Source organism: Eublepharis macularius, chromosome 5 (assembly GCF_028583425.1).
Source record: "Eublepharis macularius isolate TG4126 chromosome 5, MPM_Emac_v1.0, whole genome shotgun sequence".
Taxonomy (NCBI): domain Eukaryota; kingdom Metazoa; phylum Chordata; class Lepidosauria; order Squamata; family Eublepharidae; genus Eublepharis; species Eublepharis macularius.
The window spans coordinates 44,026,664-44,045,884 of NC_072794.1; the positions used below are offsets into that span (position 1 = coordinate 44,026,664).

The following is a 19,221-nucleotide window of genomic DNA, read 5'->3' on the forward strand; positions in this document are numbered from 1 at the left end:
CTTGGGTTACCCAGAGACGACGCTGCAAGGTACTAGACCAGAGCAACATCCAGCACCAAGCTTCACGGCTCTCATTTTTTCCTCATAACAACCCTCTGAAGTAATTAGGCGGAGAGAAAATGTGACCAGCCCAGGGTCAACACAGAGTGCTTTGTGGAAGATAAAAGGATTTGGTTAGGGAATTCTGAAACTCTAGTCCGACATCCCAACCGATATACCATATCGGAGCTCCAAAATACTCTAAAGCAACTTGAGCTAAAGCAAATCAGTCCCAGAAGTAACTGTTTTACTGACGCCACTTTCAAAGGGAAAAAGGTGGGTATCAGCAGGTGCGCACGTGTAGCTAGCACAACAAGGCGCATCTCCCCCCCCCCCCCCCCAAATCTAGGCGAATAGGCGGTTGGGAGAGTGGAAAGTGGGGAAATTGCTGCAGTTCGGGAGTGGTTCCGCTAAAGAGCGTTCTTTCTCGCGAGTGGGCTCCATAGAACTCTAGGGGTGGGTGGCGTGGTTTCCGGGTGAGCTCTCAGCAGCTCAGTTTGGTGCCTCCTTCGTACTGGTAGGAGAAAGGCGAGCCTCTTACTCCTTTGGCTTGGAGGCGACGGGCGAGCAACGCAGGTGGTGTAGCGATAGCGGCAGAATAAATTTTTGCTGCCAGGACCTTGGCGGCGGAGGAGAAGCGAACGGCCTACGGCTTCAGCGCTCAATGGTCGCGGGCAGGCGGCAGGGCGGAACTGGGGAAGACGGACAATAGCTACAGCTTTGTCGGAGGTGGAGGGACGCTCCCACCCAGCGTCAGGATATAGGTGAGAGAAAGAGAGAAATAAGCAAAGGCCCAAGGTGCGAGTGTGAGGAAGTAAAAGCTTCGGGTGGGAGGAAAGAGGTCAACAGTTAAGAGGGGTGGGGGTGGGAAAGCAAATTCCTGAGTTAGCAGGGGTTAGAAGATTAAATAATGCGGGGGGGGGGGGAGGTCTTTAAAATGTATATATATTAGGGCATCAGTACGTGATTCTATGGATTTTTAAAAATGGTTTATGCTAGTACAATGAAGCTACGCCACAACTCTTTTAAGAAGTACAACGTACGCAGTTTATTCTAACTGTTCTCATATGCTTGAAAATTGCTACAAATCAATTAGGTTAAAAATAAGTCAAATTTAAAGAGTAATTGGAAAAGCTTGTTGATGCTGTTTTAAAAAGCCTTCTGTACCTCGAAGGATATCTGACAAACTGCTTAGGGTAGTGAGGGGGCGCGTCCCTGCGGGAAAAGCACTCCTGTCCTCTGTATAGTGGCTTGGAGCTCCGGGTTGCCAGCTCCATGTTGGGAATTCCTGGAGATTGGGGGGGGGGGGTGCATCCTGGAGAGGGAGGGGAGGGACCTCAGTAGAGTAGAGTCTGCCCTCCAAAGCAGCCACTTTCTCCAAGGAAACTGATTTCTATGGCCTGGAGATCAGTTGTAGTTCTGGGAGACCTCCAGAAATCTTTTGGCAGGCCCTGCATAGTGATTTTGGATTCTATGGGTCGGGGAGCCCAGGGAGGGGGTGTCTGAAGATGAAGGAGGAAGAGTTCTAATTTTATGGCTGGGGAGAAGAAGAAGAGGGAGAGCTCTTAATGTGGTGAGCATGACATGTGGCATGAATTGGTTCACTGGTCTCTTGTACCCCCAGTGTAGATATGTATAGCATTTTCGCTGCAGCTGAGTAGGAAGCACTGTTTTTCTAAGCTTGTGCAACAAATCAAGGCCAATGCAGGGTAGTGAATAGACAGTTGATCCAGCCATGATGCACACTTGGGAGGGGTCACTTATTTCTGTCTTACTGGGTTGCTGTGATTTTAAAAGGAGGTGGAGGAGGGCAAATATGCTGCTTGAGCTTGCTGAGAAAGTAGGATTAAAATCAGAGAGGGAACAAAAAATCTTTCTGTTAATATAGAACAGAAATTGAATAAACTGAATGTAATAAATTTCTTTTTTATGTAGCTCAAAGAGATCATCTTAATGAAACAGTTTCCTTAAGCTTCTGTTATCAGTAAGCCAGTCAAAATGCTTTTGGGGGGTGGGTAATTTTATAGTTCATGCTACTTAAACCTGCCTACAGTCTTTGTAGCAGCCTGGTGGAAAGCCTCCATTCTGTTTTAAAAAGTGCTTATCTGGTGCACGTGGAGTCTATTTAGAATTAAGGGTCCTAATAAAAGATAAATTTATGTTTATATCTAACTCTTAAATGTCTATTGGTTTTAGAGTAGCTTACTTCCAAGTAAGTCTTGCCTTGGAACATGCAGGGATATACCTTTCTAATAGTATTCCTATTATGTATACAAATGTTTCAAGATTATTGTAGTAATCTTTCTTGGGTCTAAAATGTACTACTACTAATACAATACAAACAGCTTCGGTGTATATAGTCATAATAAGATGACAATATTGCATACCACTTCAGCGAAGGAGAGAGAAAAGTCAACAAAATATGCTAATAAGTACTAAATGTTAGTTTGTCCACGTGGCTGCTGTAGTTGCTTGAACTTCTCACTTGTTTCAAATCTTGCTTCTTGCAAAGTTTGCATTACAAGTAAGCGTAAGAAATGGCAATCTGAAGAGCATTTGCTGTGAGCATAGCATTTAAGAAACATTACTATTCTATATGATTTTAGCACTGACTATGGATGAAAAGCTGAAAAAGGATGAACTTGCAGGAACAGTTAAATTCACGCCATCATTGTGCAAGCAACGCTACGAGTTCATTAAACAGTTAGTGAGTAAACATAAACCTAAAAAGGTCAGTATGTGTTTCTTTGAAAAATACTTGTTTATAGTTCAACAACTTCAAGATCCTCATTCCTTAGAAGCACAGCCTTGCTGCTGTTTTTATAGGTATTGTATAATGAGGAACAACACGACAGCCTGTAAAGAACTTAAGCAGTGTGTGTGTAATTTGCTTAAACAAAAAAACAATTTTTGCACATCAGCAAGCTTGAGAGAGATTTCTGGTCACTCATCCGCTTAAAGATTGTATGTTGCTTTAAAATACCTGAGATGTGAATTAAGTACTGTTGCTGTTGAGGCCCAGTGGCTGTCTTTGGAACCATGCAAAAACCATGTTCTTTGTAGCAGTTACGCAGCTAATGAGAAATTCCAATAGCAAAAGTCATGTAATGCTTTTTATTAAGACCAACCAAAAGGTTCTGAAGTAGTGAGCAAACTTCTGGGTTCTCCAGAACTCTTAATCAGACTGTATGGTCAATACAAACAGAAGTGGAGGGGGGAATTCTTTTAGGCCCTAGTGGGAAGGGGAACCAAGTCTCCAACTTATCTTAAAATAGAGTGGAGATGTTTTGTGCACTTAGTGTGCTTTGCACACTTAATTGGATTTGATGGTGCTGGATATTCAGTTTGCGCTAAAGGCATTTCTTTTGTAAATACAGTGTCACTTCAGGACTAAAGGAAACATGGCCCATGGTAAGAGAGCAAACGAAAAATGTGTCCTTAAGTTAATAAATATAAATTACACATTTTTTTTAGGGTCAGTGAAAGATGAATTCGGTAATACTACCTGGTAGCTAGAGTGCAAACAGCTCCCATAAGCAAAGTCTCATGTGAAGATCAGATGTGAAGATTGGTGGTGAAATTCAGTATTTCCCCAATTAGACAAAAATAAATAGGTAGATCATAGGCTGGCTGCCTATGATCTAAGTAATAAGTCCCATATCTGAGATAAATATCTGATTTTCCCAGATTGTGCTTAGCAATTACAACATCCTTACCACAAAAGCACTGCCATGGGATGATGCAGATGGTGTACAACAGATGTTGCACAGAAACGGGTGGAATGGAAAGGCCTTGATTCTAGAAACATCAGCTTAACAATGTAATGATCTTGTGCTGATGTTCTGTCAGCAGAAGCTAAGCTGCAGCCTAGACATTTTTGTTACCACATGTGCTCCTTTTCATGTGTTTCCTTAAGACGTGAACTTTCTAACTTGGGTTTGGAACAATTACCCAGAACTGCAACCAATTTGAAGGAATTAAACTTGGAGCCAAGCTACGCCTGACGCAGGTTGGGCACTTGTCAGCTTCCCTCAAGTTTTGATGGGAAATGTAGGCATCCTGGTCTTCCAGCTGTAATGGAGAGCCAGCGTCAAAACAGGCTTGACATCCAGTATACAGTCAGTATCAACAATGTGGAAACCACCCGGACATCACACACCAATTAATGAACCAATCTCTAAACCACTCTTAAACAATTTGTGAAAGAGTCAATGCAAGGATTTTGTACCAATAATACAATTACTATATTAATTTCATTTACAAGCATTTACAACCAATCATGTGTATCATACAGACCCCTAAAATAGATGATGCTAAAGGCAACTTTAAATGCGGGCATTGTACTCTCTGCCTGCTGATGGTTGAAGGCAGGGAACTAGAAATACCAGGCAAACAGAGGAAGATCTATATTAATCACTTTGCTACTTGCCAAACTCCGGCGGTTGTGTATCTTTTAATTTGCCCATGTAAAAAGCTATGTCGGCAACACAATAAGACCTTTAAAAGTGAGGATTTTGGAGCACATCTCAAGGATAAGAAATGAGGTTATGGAAGCACCCTTGACAGGACATTTTCTGGAAGCGCATCACTCAGTAATGGACATCAGAGTAGCTGTGCTTTTTGTGGCACGGTCAGCCGCTTCTATTAACACTAATAGAGAGCTTCTGAAACGAGAGGCAGAGTGGATTTTTTCTTTGAAATCTCTAAAACCTGATGGTTTAAACACTGAACTGTCATTTCAATGCTTTTTGGAATAAATGTGAAGAAATGTGTGTCACTGCTCTTTAAATTGTTTGGTTTGCTTAAATGAAGTGTCTATATATAGAAATTAACCACACTTGGGGGGACATGTGGGCTTCTCCACGGCGTCACTCCGTGGGTTTACCAGTATGAATTAGCACCAGGGTAAGTTATTTGAGCTTGCTATCTGTTATGCACAATGAGACAAGGTTGTTTATAAATAATTTTATTGTAAATTTTTGTTATGATGTGCTCTTTGTTAATTTCATTTAGCCACCGGTCCCTGAGGAAGTTGTCCTGACGTAAGCTGCCGCTTAGCCGGCTGCAGTTAGGACTCTCACTGGCTTATCTCCTTGCAGAAAGGGTCCAAGACATCTGCATTTAAAGAGAAAACGGAGTATCTAGTTACTGGAACGTGTTTACCATCTTTCCAGCCCATGGAGTATAAGCCTTGTCCAAAGAATAAACATTAAAGAAGATAACACGTCGGGGTCTAGGATTTCCTAGTGTCGTTGATTTCAAGAGAGATTTCTGGTCATTGCATGACCATTAAATCGTCGAGAGGCATATTGTGGAAGTCTTGCTCGGCCTTAGGACAAAACAGAATACCCTGTAGAACCTTCACCTAATGAACAGGGTGTGGTGTTCTCTATTGTTCGTGTGTTCATGAGAGGTTTCAAGAGTATAAATTGTACAAAGAATGGGAAATGTCTGTCTGTATGATACACATGATTGGTTGTAAATGCTTGTAAATGAAATTAATATCTTAATGGAGAGCCAAGCTGTAAAACCCGGACACCTACATTTCCCATCAAAACTTGAGGTAAACTGACAAGTGTCCAACCTTTGTAAGGCATCACTTGTAGCTTGGCTCTCAGTGTCAGGGGGAAACTTCTTCCCATTTCCACAGCCTGGCTAGCTTGGAAAACTGACACCCTTGCCAATTAAGGGGAGCAGAACATGCGATTTAGGGATCTTTTACTTGTATAGTGGGCCAGCAAACTCAAAGTGCCTCTAACAGGGTACCAGTAACCACAAAACAACCAGATCTTTTCTAAAGCAAGGCTCAGAATTTAATGAGGGAAATATAGGGGTACAGGAATTGAAAAGTACTCAGAGGGACATGCATATGAAGAGTTACATGAGATGAAAGAAAGTAAAAGAAAACCAGGCTGAGAGGGAATTCTGCACCTGGTAATGGCCACAAGAGAGAGAGAGAGAGAGAGAGAGAGAGAGAGAGAGAGAGAGAGAGAGAGAGAGAGAGAGAGAGTTTTAAAGAAGGGAGAAAGGAGAATTTCTAGAGGAGAGTTGTTAATAGAGAAGTTTACCTGTCCTCTGCTGAGGTGGGTGAAGGACGTTGTGTGCTTTGATGGTCCAGAGATCAAGCGATGAGGTCCTCAGGCAGGGCTTCCGAAGGTCCCAAGGAAAAGGCTGGCTGGTTTCAGAAGAGAAGAGTGGAGTGGGCAGCCTCTGAGCCAGCAGAGGGGATTAGGCTGCCTGCCTTTGGCTCGCTGAACAGCAATAGGTATAGGAGAATATATAAAAAAATAATTGTAACGTCCAGGAATTCAGGTTGAGCCCCGGATGTGATTGGTATATTCCCTGAATTTGAATGAGCTAGAAAGGGGATTTCCCAGAAAGGTAACAAAAAGTGATTGCCTCTAGGCAGTGCGGACAAAAAGAGTTGGCAGGGTGCAAAAAGGGCTGGAAGGGTGCAGGCTTCACCCATGCCTGTAACAGGTTAATTGGAGACATCCAGACAGGGTCAGCACAAGTAAGCAAGCCCAGCTTGAGTAATCAGTTTTGATGCTCAGGAAGACTTGTCCTTGCAGATGAGATTACATTGATAGGTCTAAGTGGGTGCAAACTCCTGTGACAATGGGTAGGCATCCAGCTGTCCCATAAGTGAATCAGTCTCCCGCTCAGAGTTATGGCCACTCATTAGCACAGCCCGAGGAGAGCTTTGGCCTTACCTTCTCTAAAGTATAGCACTGCTAGCTCCTGAAATGGCTGCCACAATGAATCTAACCAATATGGAGTTGGAGAAGACATCATACAACTGGGAAGGGAGTCCCAGGTAATACATTCTTTTTCTTCATGCATTCTGCTGATGTATGTCACCTGCCTTGTCTGCACCCTGTAGGTTGTCCTTTAAAAAAAAGATGGAGAAATGTATTATTGTGAATTCTTCTATATTAATCTGTATAGAACCATTAATTTATCTCTCTGCTTCCTTTAGGGGAGAGTGTTACTTGGTAAATAGGCTTACCTAGGTATATGTAATGTTGTATATCAGAGGGAATGGGCAAAGAAGGCAGGTGGCCAGTACAGTGATGTACCAATAGTGGCCTAGTTGGATAGCTATGAACTATAGTGAGAAGTGCTTCTCTTTAGAGTGCTAAAGCTAGAACAACAGCAACCCAGGTTTTTATTGTATTAGTACAAGTCTCTAGGTGTATTTTTAGAGTGGGAGGAGCAGCCATGCATTTATTGGTTTTCATCTTGGCACCTTTGCACATTAGACAAGCCCTGAGTTAAGATATTGTTTGATTGCTACTTTATAAAACTGTTATCTCAAAATATAATGACCTGCAGTTCACACCAGTTTTAAATATAACACTAGTAAGCACCGCCTCAAATTCTAATTTACAGGTGGCAGACTTGGGATGTGCGGACTGTAGGCTGTTGTGGATATTGAAATTCTGCAACTGCATTGAAATGCTTGTTGGATTAGATATCAGTGAGGATGTGATGAAGGAAAAAATGTAAGGAGGAATTTTTTTTTTTTTGTAAAATTAGTGCTTTATATCCAAGTAACTTAATTTCTTTCCAGTTGAACCAGGAAGCATTCCTAAAGTTTCATGATAGTACAATTCTAAAAGTTGAGAAGTTGGCTGAAGTCTGTGTGTATGGAAGGGGGGCGGTCAACAGGATTTGTTGTTATTCACTTCTTCTCAATCTGTATTTTTATAGCCATTTTAAGCCTTTGTTTTAAATTATGAAAATCCTTGTTCAACTAACCCAGCTGATAAATTTTAAATAGTCCATTGTTGACTCTTGTCTTGACTATCTGCTAGGGTTAATCGCTCAGAATATAGCACCATGTGCTAAAGTATTTTGTTACTAAGACATTGTTAACTTCCATTGAGAGTGGGTGCTCCTTGGCATTTTGGCTAAGATCGTTTTGCATTTTGGCTAAGATCCTTTCGCATCCTAATGTTTTGTTCTATTTTTGCTTCTGTTTCACTTAAAGATGCTGTAAGCAGCTGTTAGAACTGTTTAGGTATTTTGGAAAGATTTGTTCAATACTTGTGTTCTGGGCAATTGAACAGTCTATTGTAGGACCCAGCGTGGTGTAGTTGTTAGAGTTTCAGCCTTGGATCTGGGAGACCCACATTCGAATCCTCACTCTGCCACAGAAGTTTGCTGGGTGACCATGGGCCAATCACCCACTTTCAGGCTAACCTATCTCACAGGGTTGTTGTGAGGATAAAATGGAGGAAAGCAATATAAGTTGCTTTGGGTCCCCTTTGAGAAGAAAGGTGCAATATAAATCAAGGTGATAATGATATTCTAGAGACTCTATACACCCAGGAGACTAAATTGTTTGTCAGTGCTAGTGGAAGCTGCTTTAACTTCTTGTAAGTGAAAGCTTCAGTGCAGAGTTTTTTAGGACTCTGACATTCTTTAGACAATTGAACTTAATATAAGCTACGAAATATGTATACCTCTCTTCTGTAGAGCTCTGAATTTTGTGAGAGCCCAGAGTATTGCACCTTTATGTAATTTTAAATTTAAAAAACTCTTAATCTAAAGATAATGAATTTTTTTGTTTAATATCACTATGTTGTCATCAAAAATCACTTGGTTATTCCTTATCAAGTCTATATAATGGCCAGACTCCCTTTCTTCCAAGTTCTTTACTCTTAATCAGAATTTAGGTGGGTAGCCATGTTGGTCTGCAGTAGAATAGCAGGATTTTTGAGACCAGTGGTACCTTAGAAACCAACAAGAGTGTAAGCTTTCAAGAGTTAGAGCTCCCTTCTTCAGACATGTGTAGGAATAGAGATCCCTGAGCCTTTATATCCCAACTATGGGATGTGCAAGGGAGGGCATCAGGATCTAAAGGTAAAATGCAGCTTGAAGATATAAGAAAAAAGGCATATCTCTGCAATGGAAGGGGATAGAGAATTACATTTTAAACAAGCTGGAAATTCAGAGAATCTGCTGCACCTATTATTATAATGTTAGGTCGACCTCTCAATATAACATTTGCAAATTTAAAAAAGTAAATCTTTAGGCCCTTCCCTTTTCCTTCTGTCTTCTCAAGGGAAGGGGCCACAGACTTTTTTTAAAAATGAAAGCTGGGAATTTGGATAATCTGCTACAATTATTATTACAACAGTAAATCGATCTACCAATATAAAATTTAAATAGATGAAAACTAAACTAGGAAAAGGGGGTAAAGGGAAGAAAAGCGAGTAGTAGTTCAATAATGATGAATGTCCATGTCCAAAAAATAGGCTCAAAATGAGCTCCCTGAAAAAGATCAGGGTAAAAGTAGCCTAAAAAGCCCTGTCTGTCTGTCTGTCTGTGTCTGTCTGTCTGTCTGTCTGTCTGTCTGTCTGTCTGTCTCTCTCAAAAAATGTGAAATGAAAACGGAAGGCAAAAAAACGCATACAGAACTTGGGGGGTAAATCAGAGCATTGTGGGGCCAGAACTGATGGAAAAAACCTGTGTGGAAAACCACTAGTGTTTTTTTAAAAAATAATTTTATTTTTATTAAAGAATTTAAAAACATACAGATTAAGAAAATAAAAAGAGAAGATAAAAGCTAAAAACATATAAAAAGGGGAAAAAGAAAAAAAATTTGGAGTGGAAACCCCTAGTAAGTGTTAAGGGTGTGTAGTACATGCATATCTGACTCATGTAAGTATTATTTAACAAGGTAAAGGTAGTCCCCTGTGCAAACACCGACTCATTACTGATGCATGGGGGGATGTTGCATCACGACGTTTTCTTGATCATTGAATTGGTAAAAGTTATTGTCTCAGACATCCTTCCATTTTATACATTTGTGGTTTGTTTTTAGGCATGTGCTATATCCCCTTCCTGGTGACTATCTTCAGCCAACTGAAAGACCACTGACTGTTATCCTTCACCAGGGTTCAGTTGCTCAGAAAGATCCCTGTATGCTGGGCTTTGACATGGTAACATGTATTGAATTGTGAGTATTCTACTGAAAAAGATGCTAACCCCAGGTTTTAAACACTCCATGCCATTAAAAAGGGCTTTTCGTAACCTATATCGAGAACCTCTTTCTCTTGACTCTAAGCTTCTGCTCTTAAATAATGAACATTATAACTTCTTAGGGTATATTTTACAACATTGTAGATGTAGATAGGTGGGTTAGATTCTACCAACCTGATTCACATTTTTGCTGTTTAGTGAAGGCAGTATCCATAATGGCAAAGAATACAGAGATGTGGATTGTGAAAAGTAGATTACAGCAAGATGGACGGTTTATAGTTCAAGGAGAATATGGGTAGAAGAAGCTGAGTGCATGCTGATGCTAAGGGGCTGAGTATCTGCTCTGTATGCAAAAACTTGGCATCTCAAATTAAAAGGCGCAGATAGTAGGTGATGTCTAAGAGCTGCTGCCCATCAGAGTGCAGTACTGACCTTTAAAAACACAGTATAAACTCACTCATCAGCACTCCAGTGAAAGGATCTAAGCTGCAGGGCTGAGCAGATCCTTGGCTAACGTGTGCCATTGGTTGGAGTAGACGTTACTCTGTATATAGATCATGTTTTAAGTAGTTTCATACACTTAGAAAGTTTTTTACTCCAGCTCAAAATAGCTACTGCTGTGTGGTTTCATTGCATTAGTAAAGATGTACTTAGTTGGTCAGGAAGGTGAAAAGGTCTGGTTGGATCTCAAAATTGTTTGTAAACTTATACTTTCAGAATAGAACACCTGGAAGCAAAAGAGTTGGAGAAATTTCCAGAGGTGGTGTTTGGTTTTATGTCTCCAGCCATGATTGTAATTAGCACACCAAACTCAGAATTTAATCCTTTGCTTCCAACTGTAACATTATTCAGACATCCAGACCATAAATTTGAATGGGATCAAGCACAATTTCAGAAATGGTGAGTTTATTATACAAGATTTGATAAGGTTTCTGGCTTCCAAAAACTGGGGCTGATGCATTGTTCAATTGACCAGTTAAAATATGTCAAGTAATGCCTGATTTGACCGGAGGCAAAATAATTCCTCAAGCCAGTAAAGCTTTTTGTAGGTGGCAACATCTTTTTCACGATAGTGTCATTTGTTACCAAGGGCAGGAGTGGTGGCTGCTGACCTCCTGCCTGAACAAAGCAAAACTTCTCTGAGCTACCAGCTATTCTTGCACTCCCCTCTTCCTTGCTCTGGTTCTTTGGCTCTTGCCAGCCCCCATTTGTCCATGTGTCTAGCATAAGTCTCGCTCTCATATTCCCAAGCTTCCTTGCACCTTTATTCGCTTTCTCTCCCTCAACTAGTGTCTCTTTCATGTTTGTTTCAGAGAGAGAGAGAGAGAGGGGCGCACGCACGCACACGCACATACACAAAAAACTCTTGGGCATGAATGAAACATAATTTGGGTATCAATTATAAAAGCTTTTAGTAATTGTTTAATTAGAACTTGCCAAAATTGTTATTTGTAGTATTACATCTGCTGATTAAGTTTCTTTTGGCTTTCCTTCATTATGGTCATTTGTAGTTAAAAAGTTAACATTTTTAGAAGAAAGTTCTCATTCTTTTACAGGGCAGATGCCACATCAGTCTGCAATCTGTATATACAAAAGACTGGGGTCCTAGAAGGCTTAGAGAAGAGCTCTTAATATTTAATAAAGTGAATACTTTAAAAATACTTGGCCAGTCCACTGATCAAATGTTTTTTGACCACTCAAGTAGCCAACCCTAGTAAAAAGCAGTAACAGGTTTTTTAGAAATTGCTGTGACTGATTAATATGAGGTGTTGCCCTACATTTTGATAGTGTGATAAATTCTGATTCACTACAGATATTGTAATGCAGCACAGACCTTATAAGATGTCATTCCATAGTTGATCTTGTCTTACTCTCCCTAGTTGACTTCCCAAAGCCTTGCCTTTTTCTTGACCGCTCTGGCTGACAATAACAAATCAGTCATGCAGCATTGTGCAGGTCTTAGAGATCTCAGGCAGCTTCCTGCTCTTGGATTTCTTGTGGGGTGGGTTTCAGGTAGGTGGGGACTGTGTGCTCTGGAGGCCTGCATAGCTCTGGCTCGCTCTCATAATTCTTAACAGTGCAATCCTAAGCAGAGTCCATTGATGTCAGTAGGCATAGAGAGGTGTAACTCTGTTTAGGATTGCATTGTACAAATATTACTACCCTTGTAGTCAAAAGAAGGGAGCTGCCTCCAGTTTCCAGGAAGCCTGAGGGCTGGGGATATTTTGTTGCACTTTCCTTTTCCAGACATGGGGGCTCAGAATCAGGAGTGGAAGCTTTGCCTCCTAACATTGGACCAGTCACACACACTCAGCCTAACCTGCATCACCGAGTGGTTGTGAGGATAAAATGGAAGAGAGGAGAACGATGTAAACCTGTTTGGGTCCCCATTGCAGGGAAAGGCAGGATATAAATGAAGTAAATAAATTCCTAACTGCAGTAATGCATGGAAATTGGTCCCTTGGTGCTTTCTCAGTTGCCCTGCCTATATAGATGATGAGGCAGTATTTTTTTCCAGCTGACTGCTGCCACCCTGCCCTCAACTGTTTCATCAATACAGGCAACGTTGGGAAGGAAGGTCTTTATTATTTTGATTCTTCAATGTTTTCTCAAAAACATAGGGCTCTTGCTGCTGCTGCTCGCTACGATTATACCGTAGAGTTCACTGGATTAGGAGCCCCACCACCTGGAAAAGATGTTGGATTTTGTACACAAATAGGTGTATTTGTGAGAAAGTATCAAAAGAATGGAGAACCTGAGGCAGTTGAGAAATGCAGTGAACATGTTTATAAAACTGTAAGTGTATTTTCTGCATAACGTAATGAGGAATGAATTCAGTAGGATTGCTATAAAATACTAGAAATAAAAACCTTGCGAATATGCCTTTTTGATATCAGAGGACCTTATGGCTGACTGGCAACTTGGTGTTAAAAAAAATTACCAGGAAGTTTCTATTGATTTCAGTTGGACATTACTTCTAAATAAATGCATTTACGGTAGATAAACCAATGGCATTGAGAGGTATTTAGGGATTTAAAATGACAGCCAGTGTTTAAGAATAATTTGTACATTTTATTTTGGTCATCTAAAATATTGGCCACAGGGTGGATTGATTTGAATTCTCTCCCCCGAGGTGGATATAAATCAGTGATTTAAATGTTCTATCTATTTTTTGCTTCTTAAATAAAAACTGAACACTAATGTATTGCTATAACCATAAAATACTGATTTAAAATTCAGTAGAACCGTTATACAATCTGAAAGGTTATATTAGAAATGTCTTTAAATATTTATATTTTTCACAATTTTAGAAGATATATCCATATCTATAATACATTGCTTATTTTTAGGCAACTTAATTTTCATAACTCCAAATAGGATCTCTTTTCTAAATTGTACAGAAACTCTGGCACATGTCTATTAAAAAATCCTTTCTTCTTGCCTTATCTTCTTGCCACAAATGTAAAAAATCTCCACAGGAAGCAAGGGCTGGTAATAGTTACTGGGCAAATAGTGTTCTCCCTAAGTATGAAGGCAAACTTGCTTGACTCCATGGTTCTAACCATTACACCACACTGGCTCTCATAACTGTAACTATGGCTCTAATAACTGTTACATCTACTACTAAATGTTCGAGGCATTGCATGAAGTCTTGGTCACATTACTCTTAAGCATTAGCTTAATACCTGGGACATTCAGATTTGGAAGTTTGCTTGGTGACCTTTTGCCAATGGCCCTCTCTCATCCTAACATACCTCACAGTGTGGTGGTTGTGGGAATAAAATGAAGGTGAGAATGTTGTAAGTCACTGGATCCCCATTGGGGTGAAAAGTAGGATACAAGTATCTGAATAAGGCTGGTTTCTGATTCCCCCCTCCAATCAAAATTGGCAGCAAGATGATAAATAGTGGCGTTCCTTTGGTCAGAAAACTATAGGCTTATAGACCATACTCTGCAGGGGCCAGAAAGGTGAATTCTTTGATTTGTGTTTTTTGTTAAAAAGCAGTTGGCTCTCTTAACTTGATAGTGGTATTCTGAAAGCTTGTAATAAACTTGATTTGAAACTATCCGATCTGTAGTTCTGTACTGCAAAATATTGTACACAAATGTAATTTCTCTGTACGTGAAGAGTTTTGGCTCTTTGAAGTACTATGTATATGTAATTTTTTTTTCATGAAAAAGATTTTCAAAGCAGTATATCCAAGCCTTAAAGATGAGAAGTATTTACAGACTGCAGTGGTCAATGAAGTTGTGCGGACATCAGAAACAATTGCAAGAAGATTACTGGAAAATAGAAAATCTAAATCCAAAAAAGTGTGCGATAGCGTTGAAACAGACCATCCATGTCTGAGATCTTGTTTCTTGAGATGTGTAGCAAGTCCTGCATTAGCTGAAGCTGACAATCCAGATACAGAACCATTCCTTAATGGACAGACTGTCTATATACCTCTGGCAAAAATCTTTTCTTTTCCCAAAGTGAAACAACTTTGTGGCACTGTTGAAACACTAAGCAAACTCATCACTGGTAAAGTTGCACTGAGCAGTGATGCATCTGCGCTGCTGATTGACATAGAGTGTGAAAATGAAGAGTGGGAGAATGAGCAACTGCTTCCTGCGAGTGAACAGTGAAGAAATCAGGCACTGATTATGCGCCTAAACTGAATTAATACCTGAAACATGTTTTGTGACTACTTTACCATGGGCTAGAATTTCAAATAGCCTCCTAATTTAGTGTGAATAATGGAACATCTTGTGGTGTGTTAACGCTCTCCCCTGCCCCAGTCTAAAAGCTGTACAAGCTTTCAGTGTAAATGTCTGGTAACAGCAGAATAAGATATTTGCTGTGAATAAGATGTTGTGCAGCACTTTAAATAATACAACAGGAGTGTGTTTTGATAGTACCTTCCTGTGGTTTACTACTACCCAATAGAATAATTTGTTTAGAAAAGGTATTGAGTGAGGCTCATTTCTCACACACAAACCTATGAGGAACATGACCTCCATCAAACTAAGACCAACCCTCCTGTGTACATTCGCAGTTACAAAACTTGGTCATATAGTCTATTCTGTTGAGGGCTATTACTTTCTGTTGAAACTATGAACCAAACTGTTGCTTATCCTGCATATGCAGAGGGTGGTTTCCTTCATGCTGACTATAGTTAAAGGCACATTCTGTTTTGTGCAAGGGCTCATATTCTGCTCTCATATATAAGTATACGTGGCAAATAACAATGATCATGTCCTTTCTTTGTACCAGTGAAGTTTTCTTTACACATGGATTTTTCTGTGTTGGAAAAACATTTGTCTGAAACAGGAGATAAAAGTTTTTAAAAATACAGAAGTAAAACCTAATCCTGTGCTATCATTTTCTACCAGGAGGTGGCATTCTTCCCTGTAGAACATGTATGTATACTTTCATCCCAGTTTAAGGGAGGGAGTACTGGTGTTTATTATTGGGGGATAATTTAAGGAGTTAAAGGTTCTAGCATCAGAGAGGAAGTAGTATTGGGAAGGGGATACGGGGGAAATGAAGTCCCCCATGCAACAGGGCCCAGCTCAGTTGGCACAACACAAATGGGCTGTAGGGGAGAAAGAGAAGATGGGCAGACAAAGGTGGGAGGGAGAGAAGCAATGGGGAAACAGGGAAAGATGACAGTGTGGGGGAGAGGAAAATTAGTTTGTTCCCTTGAAGTCCTTGCCAGTCCCCGACTCATAGAATTTATTTTTTAAACTTACAGGCCTTTCCTAGCTTAGCATGAGAAATCATGGGATTTAATTCTGTAACCCCACATGGCACACTTCTGGTCAAAAGCATTAGACCCAAAGAACAGAGGCACACTATCTTGGGGCTTCTTAATGTTTCAGTTCTGCAAAACAACAAACAACTGAAAATGGGCAGTTCAACTACCTAAACAGCCATCTCCTTGGCTTTTTTCATGCTGTGCTTATACTTGGGTGAGAAGTGGAGAAATTACTGTTCTTACATGTTCAGAGATTTTAAAAGAAATACAATATGTATTCCTCTTTCTGTTTCATAAAAGGACATGACACTACCATTTGTAAAGCCTGAAAGATTTTGAAAAGTAGCACACATGACTAGCAGTTAAAGTTTTTTATTGAGTTTTTAAGATCATTTCTTTTACATCAAGTATATTATGGTAAAAAAAATTGGGCTTAAAGAATTAGCAATTTAGGATATTACTGTACAGAAGGAAATGCCATTTAAAATATGAAGGTCATTTTCCATGTTGTAGAGGGACACAAACGGAATCACTTCATGAAAATGGTTAAGTTGACAAAAGTACATGATAATCATTCGGACATTTCATTGACTTTTTGAACTTGCATGTGGACTTTGGAAAAAAAACTAATAACGTGATGGGTACAAGACGCCAATTATCTTCCTACAATTCAACTATCTGGCAATGTGTATTTTCACAGGAAATAACCATCATTGCATTTGAATGCACAACCATAAACATTGGAACATCTAGCTGATTGTATTACAACACTACAGACTGTAAACACGCTTTTCTTTAAAAGTAACATGACCATTTCTTATACTGAGTTAAGTGACCTAAAATCAGTTTTAGTTTTTCTCCCCTCATGCCAACTTGTCTCCCTAAATCAGACATCTTGTATTGACATTTTTCAGAAACCGGCAACTTTCCTTAAATTCTAACATTATCCCTTAGCGATCTTTTAAAAAGCTAAATACGCTGATGGTAAGTTCAGTTTTGCTCAACAATTTGTTTCAAAACTAATCTGCATTCCTTCTACATTATTTTAACAGCAGAATCTAAAAATGACTTTTCTTGTGCTGAAACTTAACATTTCAATAAAATGCTTATAAAGCAGTAAGTTATTTGTGGATACCATAATAAAGAAGGAAAGGTTCTAATTTTAATAGCTCACATGTATGATTTAAATTAAAAACAGTTCACCAATATGCACATTTATAAAACTAAATCACAAATGTAAAACAATTTTCTTCATTTAGCTTAAGACTTCCATTATATTCTTCAAAAAGAAATGGACCACTGACTGATTTCAGGAAACCACTAAAAACATCAGCTGTTCCATTCACTGTATGTAAAAATAAGTGTAGTTTAATTTAACATACCCCAACTTGTTTTGAAACATACTGATCAATTCCAGTAACCAACCGTAATGACATCAAAGGCAAATTACTAACAGCTAATAACCCTCCTGAGTTGTTGGCAGTTTTCTGCCCAGAAAATTCCTTCACAAAAATAATACGGGTTGTACAGTATTAGAAAATAAGTTTGCTAGAGGGAAAAATTCTGAATAAATGCAGAGATATACTGCACTATTTCATTTGTGCAAATCTTTAAATACTGGACACAAATCCCAGCATAAGTTCCACTGAAACCAGCAAAAGCTGTTCAAGAAGAACTCAGTGAAATAACGGACATAAATGAAGTCCTTTTTCAGTGTGAGCCAGTAGTATGCAGCTAAGCTTCTTCCACATTTAAGAGGTGGCTTGCTGCATGTGCTGGCCTGTACATGCGCATGTACAACCCTGAATAAGGCAAATGCCTTTTGAATGTGATGCAAATTGCAGGGTGCAACTTCACAAGTAAATTAATATGCCTATGGTTGCACCTCATTCATACTGGGCCCAAGTCAGCAATCTTCTAACAAAGAGAAAAAGTTTGATTTTCAGATTTGATGAAAAAAATTGCTGCATAAAGTGCTTTTCTTGGATGTAGAAAAGTGGACGTAGTTTTCAGTCAGCTGTTCACTGGTTGTTCTTAGCTTCATAAAAATAGTTTAGCGCACTTCCCCACCCCCTCAGGAACAAGGCACTCTTTTGATTGTTAAACAATTCATTTTAATACTCTATGAGCTAAACATCATACTGCTACATGCTCCCAGATTTTCACCACAGAATAGCCTATGAAGTCAAATGTTCTTAATAAGCTCCTAAAGATGTAGCTTATTTTTTGTATGGACCAAGCATCAGTCAATGCAACCTTATAATATTGAAAAATAGTTTTAAGGTCACAAAGTATCCCTGTTGGCACTGAATGCTTTACTGTAACCAGTAATCAGTGTATGCATATCTTAATAAATCTTGCCAGAGTCCGTCGTGCCTTTAAAACAATAGACTACCCCCTTCTCCCGTGCAACTTGGCCTTAAAGTTATGATCATCTGTAACAGTATTTAATCTTACTTCCCATAAGTTCAACTGGCTTGCATTTTCTTGAACCAGCAGTTCCCATATTACGTTGTGTTCTGACAGAAACAATCAGCGAATACAAAAAAGGTAAGATTAACTCTAGGAAAAAACCCAGGCTGAAACAGATGCTTCGTGACCAAGACTTACTTTCAAGGCTTAAAAAAACCCGAGTAGCAAACAGAGCACACTGTTGAATGCAATTTCACACATACGAGTAATTTCAACATACTATGTTCAATTATGTATCATTTGCCCCATTTCCAAAAAGGGAAATTTGATTAACACAGAACAAAGCAATAAATTCACCAACATCAGGTAACTCTCACATTGGTTCACAAATTATCAGAAGGTGATAAAAATTGTCACTGCAGACACAGAAGAAGGCATTTTCAATACGGCAAACTCAAAACTCTAGGCAACTGCAAACTAGCATTTCAGGAGAGCCCATCTTCAACAATATTTGGAATGAAGCAAATTCTGCAACTCCCAAGAATTAGTGTGTCATTTCAGTCCAGTTCTTCTAGCGTTTAATAACTACTTGTTCATATGCTCCAGATCCCACTCTGAAAGATCAATTTAAAAAGTTATTACCAGAAAGCAGACAGCACAGACTGGAACAGGATTTTAATACATACAGCAGAACTAAATTTTACAAGATACAAAAGCATGGTATCCTGTCACACTGAATAAAATGTGAAGTTTTCCGGCAATCCTCTCTGTTCCTGCAGACCTTTCTGACCCCAGAAAAATCATTCCCAGAACTGCAACGCCCACAGCTGTGTGGGCTGTGGAAAGCTGAAGTGAAGGACAAGGGGATGAAATTGACAGGACTTTTCATTCATCTGAGGTGACCCATACAGCCTTCTATAAGTTTGGGAACTAGGTTTGTTTTCCAATGTAAATTTCCTCAGTTGCTTGATGTTCTTACAAGTAGTGAGCTTTGGGTTTGCTGTTGTGAGGTAATTTTTGTATTGTTCTTGGAAATTAT

General features: G+C 39.5%; 2 protein-coding genes across 3 annotated transcripts in view; one reads left to right on the forward strand and one right to left on the reverse strand.

Annotated features, from left to right (window-relative positions):
- The first annotated feature begins 510 nt into the window (after nt 1-510).
- Nucleotides 511-15,340, forward strand: HENMT1 (HEN methyltransferase 1). The gene is made up of 7 exons (XM_054981850.1): nt 511-803; nt 2,646-2,770; nt 7,432-7,544; nt 9,872-10,006; nt 10,747-10,929; nt 12,651-12,825; nt 14,212-15,340. The coding sequence occupies exons 2-7, from the start codon at nt 2,654-2,656 to the stop codon at nt 14,656-14,658; spliced, it is 1,170 nt and encodes a 389-aa protein (XP_054837825.1). The 5' UTR covers nt 511-803; nt 2,646-2,653; the 3' UTR covers nt 14,659-15,340.
- A 792-nt stretch (nt 15,341-16,132) lies between these two features.
- Nucleotides 16,133-19,221, reverse strand: part of EEIG2 (EEIG family member 2) — a 50,397-nt gene continuing 47,308 nt past the window's right edge. For both annotated transcript variants that reach the window (XM_054981902.1, XM_054981903.1), the window contains exon 11: nt 16,133-18,796. In XM_054981902.1, coding sequence (XP_054837877.1) covers nt 18,754-18,796 — 43 coding nt within the window. In that variant the 3' untranslated portion in view covers nt 16,133-18,753. The remainder of the gene's footprint in view (nt 18,797-19,221) is intronic.

Bases quoted from the DNA above. Each gene is read 5' to 3' on its own strand.
- HENMT1 (XM_054981850.1), top strand. From the start codon at position 2,654: ATGGATGAAAAGCTGAAAAAGGATGAACTTGCAGGAACAGTTAAATTC. The intron at 7,545-9,871 runs GTAAGGAGGAAT...GTTTGTTTTTAG, and splicing joins GATGTGATGAAGGAAAAAAT to GCATGTGCTATATCCCCTTC. The intron at 10,930-12,650 runs GTGAGTTTATTA...TCAAAAACATAG, and splicing joins CAAGCACAATTTCAGAAATG to GGCTCTTGCTGCTGCTGCTC.